The 14,115-nt window shown below is 34.5% G+C and overlaps 5 protein-coding genes across 24 annotated transcripts in view; 3 read left to right on the forward strand and 2 right to left on the reverse strand.

Moving 5' to 3' along the window:
- Positions 1 to 420, forward strand: part of LOC117213061 (serine/threonine-protein kinase MARK2-like) — a 49,429-nt gene extending 49,009 nt beyond the window's left edge. For 17 of the 20 annotated variants that reach the window (XM_033458316.1, XM_033458315.1, XM_033458317.1 and 14 more), the window contains one exon: positions 27 to 420. In XM_033458316.1, the coding sequence (XP_033314207.1) occupies positions 27 to 245 (219 nt within the window). In that variant the 3' untranslated portion in view covers positions 246 to 420. The remainder of the gene's footprint in view (positions 1 to 26) is intronic. The other 3 variants (XM_033458295.1, XM_033458296.1, XM_033458302.1) reach the window with 1 other exon arrangement.
- Positions 421 to 5,261: 4,841 nt separating this feature from the next.
- On the forward strand, positions 5,262 to 5,929 carry LOC117213058 (bis(5'-nucleosyl)-tetraphosphatase [asymmetrical]). The gene is made up of 2 exons (XM_033458291.1): positions 5,262 to 5,419; positions 5,569 to 5,929. Exons 1-2 carry the CDS (start codon positions 5,311 to 5,313, stop codon positions 5,883 to 5,885), a joined length of 426 nt encoding a protein of 141 aa, XP_033314182.1. The 5' UTR covers positions 5,262 to 5,310; the 3' UTR covers positions 5,886 to 5,929.
- A 1,581-nt stretch (positions 5,930 to 7,510) lies between these two features.
- Positions 7,511 to 10,636, reverse strand: LOC117213049 (suppressor of cytokine signaling 5). Its single transcript, XM_033458280.1, has 6 exons — positions 10,329 to 10,636; positions 9,520 to 10,118; positions 9,110 to 9,423; positions 8,804 to 9,043; positions 8,446 to 8,712; positions 7,511 to 8,355 (listed from the first exon to the last, which is right to left on the reverse strand). Exons 2-6 carry the CDS (start codon positions 9,956 to 9,958, stop codon positions 8,065 to 8,067), a joined length of 1,551 nt encoding a protein of 516 aa, XP_033314171.1. The 5' UTR covers positions 9,959 to 10,118; positions 10,329 to 10,636; the 3' UTR covers positions 7,511 to 8,064.
- A 195-nt stretch (positions 10,637 to 10,831) lies between these two features.
- Positions 10,832 to 11,862, forward strand: LOC117213057 (pyroglutamyl-peptidase 1). Its single transcript, XM_033458290.1, has 2 exons — positions 10,832 to 11,252; positions 11,330 to 11,862. Exons 1-2 carry the CDS (start codon positions 11,034 to 11,036, stop codon positions 11,717 to 11,719), a joined length of 609 nt encoding a protein of 202 aa, XP_033314181.1. The 5' UTR covers positions 10,832 to 11,033; the 3' UTR covers positions 11,720 to 11,862.
- On the reverse strand, positions 11,846 to 13,901 carry LOC117213050 (integrator complex subunit 14). The gene is made up of 6 exons (XM_033458281.1): positions 13,572 to 13,901; positions 13,177 to 13,501; positions 12,894 to 13,105; positions 12,578 to 12,832; positions 12,179 to 12,508; positions 11,846 to 12,106 (listed from the first exon to the last, which is right to left on the reverse strand). Exons 1-6 carry the CDS (start codon positions 13,746 to 13,748, stop codon positions 11,879 to 11,881), a joined length of 1,527 nt encoding a protein of 508 aa, XP_033314172.1. The 5' UTR covers positions 13,749 to 13,901; the 3' UTR covers positions 11,846 to 11,878.
- Between the last annotated feature and the right edge of the window lie 214 nt (positions 13,902 to 14,115).

Raw genomic sequence — 14,115 nt, forward strand, 5'->3', positions numbered from 1 at the left:
CTAATGTGTGTCGATCGATTCTCTAGGTGTTGGACGCCAATAAGTGTCAGTACGAGCAACGCGAAAGGTTCCTGCTACTGTGCGCACATGGAGACGCGGCTACAGATAGCCAAGTACAGTGGGAGATAGAAGTCTGTAAACTGCCACGACTTTCTCTGAACGGTGTACGGTTCAAACGGATCTCAGGCACATCGATCGGCTTCAAAAACATTGCTAGCAAAATAGCGAACGAACTCAAGCTGTGACTGCCGACAACAGGCGCTCTATCCACTCGCGCCAACCCATAACGCTCTCGTGATCGATGACGCAAATTCACGGTTACCGACGACTTTCAGTTTTCTTTCTTCTGGGACTTTAACCTCGTCGACGATACTGATACCGACACCGATATCGATACCGATACCGATACCGATGCCGATGCCGATGATGCCGGCGTCGACGGTCGATGCCGATACGATGCCGATTCCGATGCCGATGCCGACAAGCGATACCGATGCCGATGCCGATGCCGATAGCCGGATACGATGCCGATGCCGATGCCGATGCCGATACCGATACCGATACCGACGCCGATGCAGATGCCGACGCCGATACCGATATGGATACCGACACTGACACCGACACCGACATCAACGCCCATACCGATACCAATACCGATATCGATTCCGATTCTGATTCCAGTTCTGGATCCGGTTCTAACCCTCGTTCCGAAACCAATAACCGAGAAATATTCGTTTGAACAATTGCCCGAATTTTGTCCCAGTCGAACAACGAAAGTAACGTCGGCCGAATCAAACTCTCACACTGATCATCGATCACCGATCGTCGATCATCGATCTATCAACGCGTTACGTCGTCGTCCTGCTATTTACTCGGAAGCCTCGAAGATACTGTGATCCGTGACCGTTGAACGCGCGCGTATTCAAATACTCCCGAGTGCCAAAACGAAATGAAACAGTCGGTTCTTCGTGAAATCGTTACTGCACGCGGACCGATACAATGACGGGAAGATTGGGAGTGCGAGGAGAATGGAGTGTTTTGCCGATCGGACAACGATGAACGAAAGAATCCAATGGCCACGGAAATGGGAAAGAGGCGAGGCGAAAGGAAGAAGGAAAAAGGAGAAGAGAAATGTCGAATTATCATCGAACGCTACGATCGCGGTAACACGATTTTGACGTTCTTTTCGTTGGTATACAAAGGATAGTTCCTGACAACCTCGATACCTCGAGGGTATCGTACGCATCGTCGTATCGATCGTTCGAGACATGCTCGATCATGCACACGTTACACAGGAGCGGTGGCCTGTCACGTTAGAACTTGAAACGCTACGCGTTTACAGTATTATATATTGAGAGTTATTTTATCGATGTTACAACACTGTTTCCGGTGAAACTGAAAAATTGCCGTTTTGCGTAACTCAGGCCAATCTTATATTCGGTTACATTCTACCGTTTTAGAATTACACTCGAGCTTTCTTTATTCTCGAATTTCTTTTCTCTTGCCGCTAAATCGTCAGGGCCGAAACTTGTTAATGAAAAACATATTACGTTCTATGTAAACTGTGCCTAACGACGCGTATCGATAGAATTGACAAACTGTCTTCTCTGCGAACAAGGTAGGGAACAAGGGGATGAAGAACCGCATTTTTCGGCGAAAAACGAATGTTCTAGAGCGAGACGTTCGATCGAGCGCGCATTGTGCAGAACATCTACTACGTCGTGAGTCTTTCTTTTCGCAACGTTCACTTTTCAAATTGTTTTATATGTGAAGAGCACTTAAGAAGACAAGCGGTCTCTTTGTACATAATCGATCAAACTATTCGAGTAATCTGTAAAGGAATACGTAGACTTTTACTCGTAACAAAAGCATCTTTACACACTTGTCATTCGTTGAAGGTTGATGGAAATTCAACCATTTCGAAATATTACGCGAATGTATCAACACGTCCGCGCCCAACCATTTATCCTTTCAAATATTTTTACAACACCTTACTTTTTTATCTATATCGTAAGTTTAAAAACTATGCAACATTGTAGGCATCAGCCAAATTAATTAATTAACGCGTTATTATTACTATTATTATTATTATTATTATTATTATTATTATTATTATTATTATTATTATTATTGTTATTATACATATTTTTATTTTTATTTTTATCAATAATGTACCAATAATATTACGACACAATGTTAAACGTGTCGGAACAAGATAGAGAAAGAGGAGCTACTAATTATCGTAACTTAAGGATTATTATTGATCGAATCCACTCGTATATATCTCGCGCGAGTAACGATGCAAGTAAGTACTTTGCTCCGAAGCGATTCCGATATACCTAGCAAATATGCACGCGCGCACGACATCGTCGATAACGAGATCTGTTATTTCTACGAAGGATACTATGTAAGATTATATTTAAGTATTGTAATTGGCTATATACTATTACGCTATTTAACCTTTTATTCGCAGATGTATTCGCGGTTGAATGAACTTAAATTAGGAATTATTGTAAATGTAGAGGCGTCTAGAGAGACTTGGTGTATATACATAATATAATATACGAAGGTACTAAATTAACCAAATAAATGAAGCCTCATACACTATGAATGCAAATAAGAAATTAAAAAAACGGCGAAAAAAGGGAAGGAAAAAATGAGAAAGGAATAGCGGAGCTGAAAGAGGAAGAGGAGGAGGCAAGGGAAAGAGAAGAAAAGACAAGAAGAATAGTGCAAACAAAGCAAGGAGAACAAAAGAGAGAAAGTTCGAGACTCGAGTAATCGCGCGATCCTTTTATATTTGCCTAAGATCGATCGTCTACATTACACAGCAGGCAATGACTAATTTATTTAAATAAATACAAAACTCGAATGATTTTTTCACGTTTCTAACACGCGTTAAAAAAAAACCACACGAACGTGCCTCCAAACGTCGAGCAAAATCTTCGTTTTCGATTCGATGAAAACTCTTCATTGTTCAGCGCATGTTTCTCCGGTGCATGGTTCTTTCGAGTCGCCGGAAACGACCGATAACGACCAAGTATTATTATCAACGATCTGTGACAATGTCGTTCTCGCGTTCGTAGAACGAATTCGCGAAAACTCAGTTTTCGATCTACGATTAACTACTGTGCGTATAGCGTTTAAGTGTAACTTCATCAATATCTTTTCCTTTTATGACCCAAATAAGTTGCAAGCAAATCGTCTTTCGACTAGTCTTCGATGAAGCTTCGTATTTTGAAATATTATTCATATCGAGAGGCTCGATACGAATAATTATGCTATGTCGGACACGATTTTCGACGAATGATATGTAATACAGCGAACGGAAGATCCTTGCGACACAAGTCGAATCGCTGTCCGAATTACCGATCCGTAAACTCTCCCTTTGTCGATTCCTTTACGCATAAAAAAGAAAAGAAAACAAGAGAAAAGAAATGGACGTGAAAACAAAAGGAACAGATAAAAAGGGAGAAAGAAGAAGTTTGAAGCAATGGCAGACATGGAGAAGTAGAGAAGGAAGTAGTAAACGAAAAAAGGGAAAAAAAAAGAATGTAGAATCTGTTCGCAATGATCACGCGTGTCAATGAAACAGCACTGTGTATAATTCCAGATGCAATCGTCGTTGTGCAAAAAAGACACGATACTGTAGAAAACTGTATCTTTACCATAGCAATTATGAATTAATGTTACAAAATAAGATCCTTCGGTAGCGTTAATGATATATCCCTGTAAGATGCAAGTAGGCGCGAAAACGGTATTCCACTGTAACGAAATAAATACACATTCGTTCGTGCGTTCGTTCGTGCGTTCGTTCGTGCGTTCGTTCGTGCGTTCGTTCGTGCGTTCGTTCGTGCGTTCGTTCGTGCGTTCGTGCGTTCGTTCGTTCGTTCGTTCGTTCGTGCGTTCGTGCGTTCGTTCGTGCGTTCGTGCGTTCGTGCGTGCGTTCGTGCGTTCGTGCGACCGTGCGATCGTTCGTTCGTTCGTTCGTCCGTGCGTTCGTTCGTTCGTTCGTTCATTCGCTCGCTCGCTCGCCGCTCGCCATTCGCTTGCTTCGTCAAATAAATATGTAAATTGATGATCGATGCTTAAAAAGAAGAACTCGAGTTTAAGAGGAATACTAGTGGACAAATAAATCGTAAGATGGAAAAGCTGAACGGATGACACACCAGCGCAGCGATTCGAAACGGCGAGCGCATGGTTCGCTCGTGTCGCGCGTTTACCCTCATCGCGCCGCACCGCGAAACAAAAAGCTTTTGTGATTTTTCTATTATGTAAGTAGTAAAACGATAGAGGGAGAAACGAATACCGAATCTGATCCGGTCCGATCCGGTTCGATTCGATTTGATTTGGTTTGATTCGATACGGTTCGGTTCGGTTCGTCATCCATCCAGTGACATCACTTCGCCCTGCACGCACACATATATACACACACCTACACAACACACGGACAAACATATGCGACATACACGTAACAATTTGTAGATAGGTACGTACATACAGCTTTGCTAAGTGTTTTCTGGTGATCGGTATTTAGCCAACAAAATGTAGCAGAAACATTTATAATAAAATGGTAACACACATTGTTTCCCAATTCCTTTCAAAATTGTACACGCGCAACAGGGTAAATGTTCTATCCTTTTAAACAATTTTTTAACATGCCATAATGTTCTGTGATACGATCGCTCGAACAAGAATGCTAAAAAATGCAAAATGGAAAACAAATTCAAGACAAAATTGAAAAACACGTCAATATATATTTCTTTATTTTTATTTATAAATCCGCGTTTTCATTACGAATATCCAAAACCTCGACTTTCTACAAAAATATGTAAAACACTTGTTTCCTGTTCACTGATGTAAAAGGAGAAATGTTAAACAATATATGACTCGAGGCAAAACAGAACATTTCATTTCTCAGAGAATAATATCTATTTCTCACGAACATTTCTCAGAATCGTCATGGAATCCTAGTACCGTAACGTATCCTGTAATGCTCTCCGATAATACTTGCACGATATTTCTGGTTTTTCTTCTAGCTTTATCTATTCGTGTGTTAAGATAGATGGATAGATACGAATAGACAATTCCATGCGATTTTTACTTTAATAAATTAATTACATTAGTCTTTTACTTTTAATTACATTAATCTTCAAATAGAATAACATCTGTCGTCGAGCTATTCGAATCTAATTTCATAAATAATTAAATTAGAGCTTTTTCTTGTCGCTATTTTGTCGCCACTTGCCTGTCTGTTCCGTGGCTGAATGAAACATAAACACTAGCAACAATTTTTTAAGTGAACGCACAATGACGACACGCGCTTGCGGTTTCGTTGTATTTCGACGTGTTCAAGGAATAATCGAATATCTTCTAATGCAAGTATCTTACGGCACGCATCATTGGACCCCACCGAAAGGTTTGTAGTATAATCGTTCGTTCGTTTACTCGTTATTTCAGCACCTAACCTTTTAACAGAGTCGAATCTCTTTTTTGCGAACTATAGGAAACAACGGTACCGTTTCTACGTTTCTATGCATGTGATAGATTCCTATATTTTGTGTGCAGGTCATGTCGATCCTGGTGAATCAGACATGGAAGCCGCGCTACGTGAAACAGAAGAAGAAGCGGGCTTATTGGTTAATGATTTAAATATTTTCGAAAACGTGAAGGAAGAACAAAATTACGAAGCAAATGGGAAACCGAAAATTGTCATTTATTGGTTAGCAGAATTATTAGATCCTGAGAAACCAATTCGATTGTCACACGAACATCAAGCATTTAAATGGCTTCCACTGGAAGAAGCTTGTTCCGTAGCAAAGTATAAAGAAATGCAAAATACATTGAGAAATTTTAACGATTATATATTAAAAAATCTCTCTTAAATAGTAATATAGAGTTTCTACAAATCCTGATGCTATTGTTAAAATTGTTATCTTTTCTTTCAAAATGATATATATACGTATAAGATCTTCCCCATAATCTCATTTGTAAGTTAATGGTAGTCATGGTGTTCGCAAATTTCTTTTTATACATTTCCTTATATATATAATCCAATCAAAGATAGTGTATTGAAATTTGTTTCTATCGTTTCATTGTCGATTCCCAAGGAATTGTTAACATTTGGCTTAAACATAGTTTTAATTTAATCATTTGTTCGAGTAATCGAATTCGATTTTTCGTGAGACTTCACGCTTTAATGTTGGTACGTATCACATCTATATACTTACTTACTTATCTTATATATCAACTGGTATCAACTTATCAACGCATCGTCTCGCTTGACGTTCTTTTTATTTTTAACTCTTAGTACATAACCTCATTATTTCGATTGGAGCATCTCGTGAATAATAACAAATATGATTAATCCACTTCAAAGGTTATTTTCTTTCTTAAAGTATTGGTACTTTAGATACATGCTTGTTACGGAGTTATACATGGTTGAAGAATGGGAAAGAAACTTCATTAGTATCCTTTTAAAAATCTACACAAAAATATACACGAAACTTCATCAGTAAAAATTTACACGACCACGATATTATAACGTGTAAGTCTATATATTTCAAAAATGTTAACAAAGTATCGTGATGAAACATTTGAAAATTAATATGCTATTCCTATATTATATACAGATATATTTCTGATCATTTTGTTCTTTTCCTTTTTCTGGTTTAATTGTAAAATAATGCTGCCTGTTATACAATACGCATTACACTCAAAAGAAATATTGTCTTAATTCACTGTGTTTACTGTAACACAATTATACTATGTTGTGTTTTGACTAAAGCAAAAAGAAATTATAACTTATACTAATATTGCATGTTAAACCAATAGTAAATTTCTACATTCAAAGTTATGTATTAATCTGTTACGTTATTTTAATAAATTAAATTAATCTAATTAACGTTTTACTTTACAAATTAAATTAATTTAATTTATCATATAAAGAAATGCGTTTTTATATATCCAAGACCATGTGTGTTATATGTATAGTAAAATGTTAAGCATTCATTCTCTCTATACGTAATAAAATATTGGCATTTTTCAAAGTGTAATGTGATTGCTGATAATTACTCTGTCAAGGTCAAAGATAATTACATACATTCAGAACATATTCTTGCTATTTTCTGTATTTAATAACAGCAAACATCAACACAGACAGTTTTTCAATACAACTGGCATTTCATATAAATAGACAGAGCAAGAAGATCAAACTTTTCGAAAAATAAAAGTCAACAGGTATATGCTGATATAAAGCACCACAATGGTATTGGATTTCAGATATTTTTAATCCTTTTTAACCATAATTAAAATAATGTATAAACCAAATTATACTTCAAACGAATATCGATTAAATTAAATTACAAATAAATGTTAAAAAAAGACACGATAAGAAAGATTTCAATACTAAATTACATAAAACTTATAATATGCAATATTTTTCAAACTGCTATTTTAATGTATTTACATGGTACTGTTTTTTTTCTTTTTTCTTATTTTTCAATTAACATATAGATGTATTTGTGATGCAAATGTAAGAGATCATGATAAAATGAAAAATGACAACTACTATGTCAATTATACTAATGTTTCGTTTTATGTAGAATATGCGTATGATTTGTTTGCTAATATGTATTGTGATCTTTCTATTAAGCGCAAAGTGTTCTGCAAACATAATTTTAATCTTTAACATTGTAATATTATAAACAAAGAAGTAGTAGTTCCAAATCGGCCTTTTTGCAAACTCTTAAATTAATTATCCGAAATATTTGCGATCATGGAGATACACATCGAACAAATGTAATTATAATCGGAAATATGCAATATATTACAACGTGAAATCAAAGGACGGATACTACCAGAAAAAATGAAATAGCTTTTTCAGTTTTATAACATTCACGAAAAATTAATTATAGCTTTTATATATATATATCGATACCCGTGCAGTGATATTAATTCTGCTATTATATATAAGACATATATCACTGTAATAAAGTGATAGATGCGAATGCAAAATCAATAAAATAATGCCTGACAAACTCTATTAAATATGAATACAGAGATTTATATTAAAGGTAAATATGATATGGATCTTCCATCTGATTGTAAATCATTCTCAGTATCTAATCGCCTAACTCGTACTCTTTGCTTGTAGTGATACTCCTTGAGATAACTCTTAAGCGTCTTTGGCAATTGTAACTTATTTATACCATCATATGTCGTCCGTGTAGTAATTACTGCTCGACATAAGTGTTGTAAAGGAAAAGCAAAATTTCGATGAAATGGTATCGTAAGCATAGGTTCAAAGAACATAGAACACGATGGATGCTTATAATGCTCGATCAAACCGCACACCTGGAAAGAGTATATATTACATCGTATACCTCTATTTACATGTACTTTTTCTTATACTTATATTTTTAAAAATTCAATTATATTCCATACCGTTTCTGAAGCATAAACTCCCGGATCGTGCGAATCAAAACTAAATTTATGATTCCATTGTTCGATTCGGGCATGCAGAGATCGTCCATATTTTCGAAAACTAACAGAAAAAATAAATTCTTCCTGGGCCGAGTCACGTAACAAGAATGTACCTTCTTGCTTGCCTTCTAATAAACGTTCAGCTTCGTATCGATCCATTTTACCCCAATAAAAAGAACAAGCCGTAATTGATCTAAGATCTGGCACAAGACAATGAACATAATCAACCTGTGAAAATATATACAAATACGGGTTAATAATCACCAACCTAATTCAAATCAATTATTCCTTCTTTTCCGGTAAAAGTTAATCAATCTACCTGCGTATGCGCTGGCCTCTCGATATTTGGAATTAACGTAAAGTCGATTTGTGATAACGCTGTCAAAGCAGCAGCTTGTATACCGGCATGCGCCTGGAACAAAGCTGCCAAACTGTCTACTGTTATTCCATTTGGATGTACTTGAATTGCCGAAGGATAATTAGGTTTATAACCCGGAGGAGGTTCGACTCCCTCCTCCATTTCTCGTGCACGTTGTAGTCGTGCTCTTTTGTCACAATCCTGTAATGCAGACTATTAAGTACTAAGTTTAATACACAAGTTTATTACAGATGCAATAAGACATACTTCCATAGGAAATTCTTCTGGATTGAATCTTGAAAGGTCGATCACAGGGCTGGGAGGAAGCGGTCGTAGCACTGGACTTTGAGGAGCAGACCGACTATTAAATATAACACCAGCTCCCATAGGGTGTTCTTCGGTTCTTCTATAACCAGTGCAAACACAATCTAAACTAGTATTTCCTTGACCAGGAATAATATCTGTACTTTTAGAACTTTTATTCTTAGCACAGTTAAATTTTAATACCCAGCTACTTCGTTTCTTTTTCGAAGATAAAATATGAGTACACACTGGACTTTGATCCTTATTACGTTGTTTACCTAATAATATTAAATTTCATATCAGTTTATAACACAAATTAATAAAATCCACAACAAACATATAAACATGAGAAAGACAAAAAATATATTTTTTACCTTTTCGTTTTCCAAATGATAATGTTTTAGAAGATCTTCTTAAAGGAGGATTTATAGGACTATCTTCAGAACTACTACTAGTATTACTACCCCCAGAACTACTACAACACGCTTCCTGTTGCTTAAAACATATTTCCTTAGTAATATTTCCATTATTATAAATCTTTTTTGAATCCTGTGTCTCGATTGGTTGACTGTATAAAGTTTCAAATTTAGAATTATGATTATCTAGGTCTAAATTTAAATTATCATTATCCAAACTCCCATCTGTCTTGCATTCTTCATGAAGAATCAAACTTAAATTCAATAAATTTTCTATATCATCTTGATTCATCATTTCTAATTGCGTTGGCTGGATAACATTAGTACATGTTTCGGAAGACTGCCTTTCACCATCCATTCTAAAAAATTCCCTGAGACTAGCGAAATGCTGTCCCATTATTGAATGGATTGACAGGCATCTTATTGCCCTCAAAAGTATTTCATTTCCATTTCTCCTCTACAGAAATGTTATTAACACTTTTACGTTATACAATATCATTGTATTGTTATATCAGATAAATTTGCCAATCGATTCAATCGAAGGAGGTCTCGTTTATCTACAACAAAGTATACTATTTCAAAATCAATTAAAATAGAAGACTATCTAGTTTTAAAATATTGCAAGTAATTGTTATTTCCCTGTAAAACAATTATTTATTCTTTTTAAAGTAAAATGGCATCAATTTTTAACAAAAGGAGACTTATTTAATACAAACATAAATTTCATCTACTTTAGATATGAATTTTAATTACATATACATATTTACCAGCAATATAAAAATCCTATAGCATAATATCTTCACAAAGGCTATAGAAAAGAATTATTCAGACGTTCATAATGAACATTTCTTAATGGCAGCTAGTTGAAACACGTCCAGACAAGTTTTGACAAGATTTCCCTCTTCAATTTAGGCACGTGTGTCGACAAATATTTTTAGTCTTCACCAAAGTACGTATTTCACAATACAATTGAAGACATATCTTAAAATATAACACACTTCTCTCTCAATTAATGTAATGAAAGGAGTAAATTGTCAAAACATCACCTAATGTATCGTCAGCCATTTTCCCCAACTGATTCTCTCTTGTGCATCATTGGTAAGATACAAACTAGATAGCGACTCACGCATTCGACAAAGAAAATATATTTTAGATTCACAAATAAATTATAATATTATACGTCAAATGTCTTATAAGGCTATATTCATTTGATGTTTATAAACGTTCTTGATCATATATCCTAGAAATTGATATAAAAAAAAATGCAATTTACAATGAAATCAAATAAATGAATGTAGATAGAACATTATGGTTAAGTAAGTGAAATAGCATTTTTTCCATTATTGACAGATCTTTATGAGATCACTCTTATCAACTTGTGACAAAATGATAACAGCAAAGTTTTGTGTAAATCGAATATTATTGAAATAAAGGAAACTGTGCTTTTTCAAGTGAAATAATTGAATTTAACAATGGAAATTAATAAAAAGTACACAGTATTAGTAACCGGATTTGGTCCATTTGATAATCATATCGTTAACGCTAGCTGGGAAGCTGCAAAAGAATTAAATAAACTATGCATTAACTCGAAAGAATTGATGGATGTTGAAGTAATCGTAAAAGAGATTCCAGTTTCGTATGAAGATGTAACTAAATATGTACCAAAGTTTTGGCAAGAGTATAAACCTATAGTAAATTTTGATTTGTAATCAAGTTACACCTTACCACTCGAATAGCAACTTTCTATTTTCCCTTTTTTTTTTGTTAGGTGGTTCTACATTTAGGAGTAAGTCGCCAAGCACGATGTTTAACTATAGAATGTCGTGCTCATAGTAATGGTTACTTAAGAAAAGATATATTTAACAAATGTCCAGACGAAAGTAATATTGAATCTGAAATTTTTGAAACTAAAATCAATGCCAAACAAATTTGTAACATAATTAATGAAAGTTCAGACAAAACAAAATGCAATGCTTGTATTTCATACAATGCAGGAAGATATTTATGTGAATACATATTTTATAAATCTCTACAGATTGCACCTAAAAAAACACTATTTGTTCATGTTCCAGATTTCAATCAGTATTCAAGTGTACAAACTGCAAAAGGTTTATATGAAATTTTATATTATATTATCGAGGATATGAAAAAACAATAGACAATAAGCTTTGTAATATAAAAATTATAATTGTATGTGTGTATCTCCAAAGTATTTAATAAATCACTATTTAAAATACTAAACTTATTCTTAATGTAAAAAAATGATTGTTATTTTATATAAATATATATATATGTCACAGATATGTTGTTACTTCATCTACGATCCTCCATGTTGAAATCTAGTACGTGCTGGTGGTATATTGTATCTAAGTTCTAGAAACTCTGGTTTCCTTATCAATGAAGCTACATGACCCATTTGAATTGTACAGTCAGGATTAAGATTTGGAGGTAATAATGTACACTCTCGTTCTAAAATGCAAGCCACTGCTTCTAGAAGTTCTATAAATCCCATTGATGATGCAGCTTTACGTAATCGATTCACCTCCTGCAGAAAAATATAAAAATATTATGAATAAGAATATTCGCAACAATTTTGTGTTGTCTCTTATTACTTTACCTTATAGAAGTTTTGAGTTTTCTCAGGTAACTTTCTTGCATGCCTTAAAATTTTCTGAATATCTGACTGTAACCCGCCTTGACGAATCCAAGAAGGTCCACTTTGAGTATAACTCCTTTTGTCATTTGGCCTAACTGGAAAACTAACAGCAGTACCTTTAGCTGCATCAATAGGACCTAAATTGCTGAAGTTACCTAACCAAGGCACAACATCTAAACCTGGTTCTAATACTGTTAACATTAAATTTGACTTTTTTTTTGTATCTGCCCATGAATATATAAATCCATACCATTCACTGTTTAACAAACAGAGAGCTACCATATTTTCAACCTATAGAAAATATATATTCTATAATTTCTATATAATTAAAAAATATTGAATTTGTTGAAATTTTGTTACCTTTAGTGCTCCATGTAATAACACGCAAAAGGATGGTACTTTTCCTTCATCTCCATTCTCATCCGTATCTGAATCTTCTTCTAAAGATATTCCTTGCATGCTTGGACTCTTTTCTGTGGCTAATGGTAACACTAAATGTCTAGATATAGCACTAGGACTACCAACATCTGCTACCGATATAAATCCACAAATTTCTATGGTTTTTGATATCATTAACCCAGATGTTAATTCAAAATCTGTCTTCTTAGTGTATGGCTGAAATGTAACAACTTTGCTTAAAACCTGAAGTAAGTTTCCTTTACATTTTATTATTTACCATAGGTGCTGGTGAAAGAAGAATGCGAGAACCCAAATTTCCACACTTCAAATATCCTTGAAAAGACACATAATTAGCTTCTGATAATTTTTGAAAACAAGTTGTGACTGAATGTTTTGAAAGTGGAGCTTCAGGCACTAATACTATGCTATCACCACCAGCAAGATCAACTAAACGTTGGTACAGTGGTAAACCAGCGTGTAAACCAGCATCTGACAAAAGATTAAAATTACTTAACATATTTAAGACTACTGAAATATTGCATGATCATATTATAACATACCTTGTTGTGATGCAAGGCATATAACGCTTAATTTTCCTGGATAAGGAAAAGGTAGTGGAAATGGATTTACATCTCTTGTTACATTTAAGGAATTCAAAGAATCACCTAAAGACATCGGTCCTACTCCAGGATTACCATCAGTGATTAACACTACTTGACAAGCAGTAGTATTACCCCATTCTGCCATAATAACATTATTAACACCATGAAGAGCAGTTTCAATACAAGTCTTGTCACATTCTTCGATATTTTGTAATTTTGAACGTATGCTATCATAATCACGAGTGAATGGGCAAATAACTTCGTACAATGAGGAAAACACAACCTAAAGTAAAATGAAAACATACAAGTAATACAAGTAATAAGGAACTATTTATTATTGAGAAAGGACTTACTAAAGCCACAAATTCTAATTTTGAGTTTGCTTGCAAATAATGTAATAATGCATTTATGCCATGTACAGCTAAGTTATGTCTTGTTAATTGTTCAATTTGATTATTTTCACCAGATCCGCTTCCTAATATAGGACGCCTCATTGATAAAGACACATCTAGTGCTATAACTGTTGGCATCTTTATATATTACTAAACAAAAGTTTTAATTTCCTTTATATCAACACAATATTTATCCGCATTTCTTTCGATATTTATCAGCTAAAAAATAACGTAATAGTCATTATTCGAAAATTTTAGGTTAGAACTTTCAAACGTTGTCTATATATATGTGTGTGTGTACACCGCACACACACGCGCGCGCGCGCGCGTATATTACTTCGTAAATATCGTTTTCCATTCAACAGTATTTTGTTCTGTTTTGTGTTTTTATGTTATTATTTTATATCTTATAATCTTTTTGTTCAATCAATTCAGCTTTAACCATTTGTCCTACGATAATACTGCATTTTGCGCAATTGTTTTTGTCTTATAACTTATTTTGTCA

Source organism: Bombus bifarius, unplaced genomic scaffold (assembly GCF_011952205.1).
Source record: "Bombus bifarius isolate JDL3187 unplaced genomic scaffold, Bbif_JDL3187 scf7180000008490, whole genome shotgun sequence".
NCBI classification, from domain to species: domain Eukaryota; kingdom Metazoa; phylum Arthropoda; class Insecta; order Hymenoptera; family Apidae; genus Bombus; species Bombus bifarius.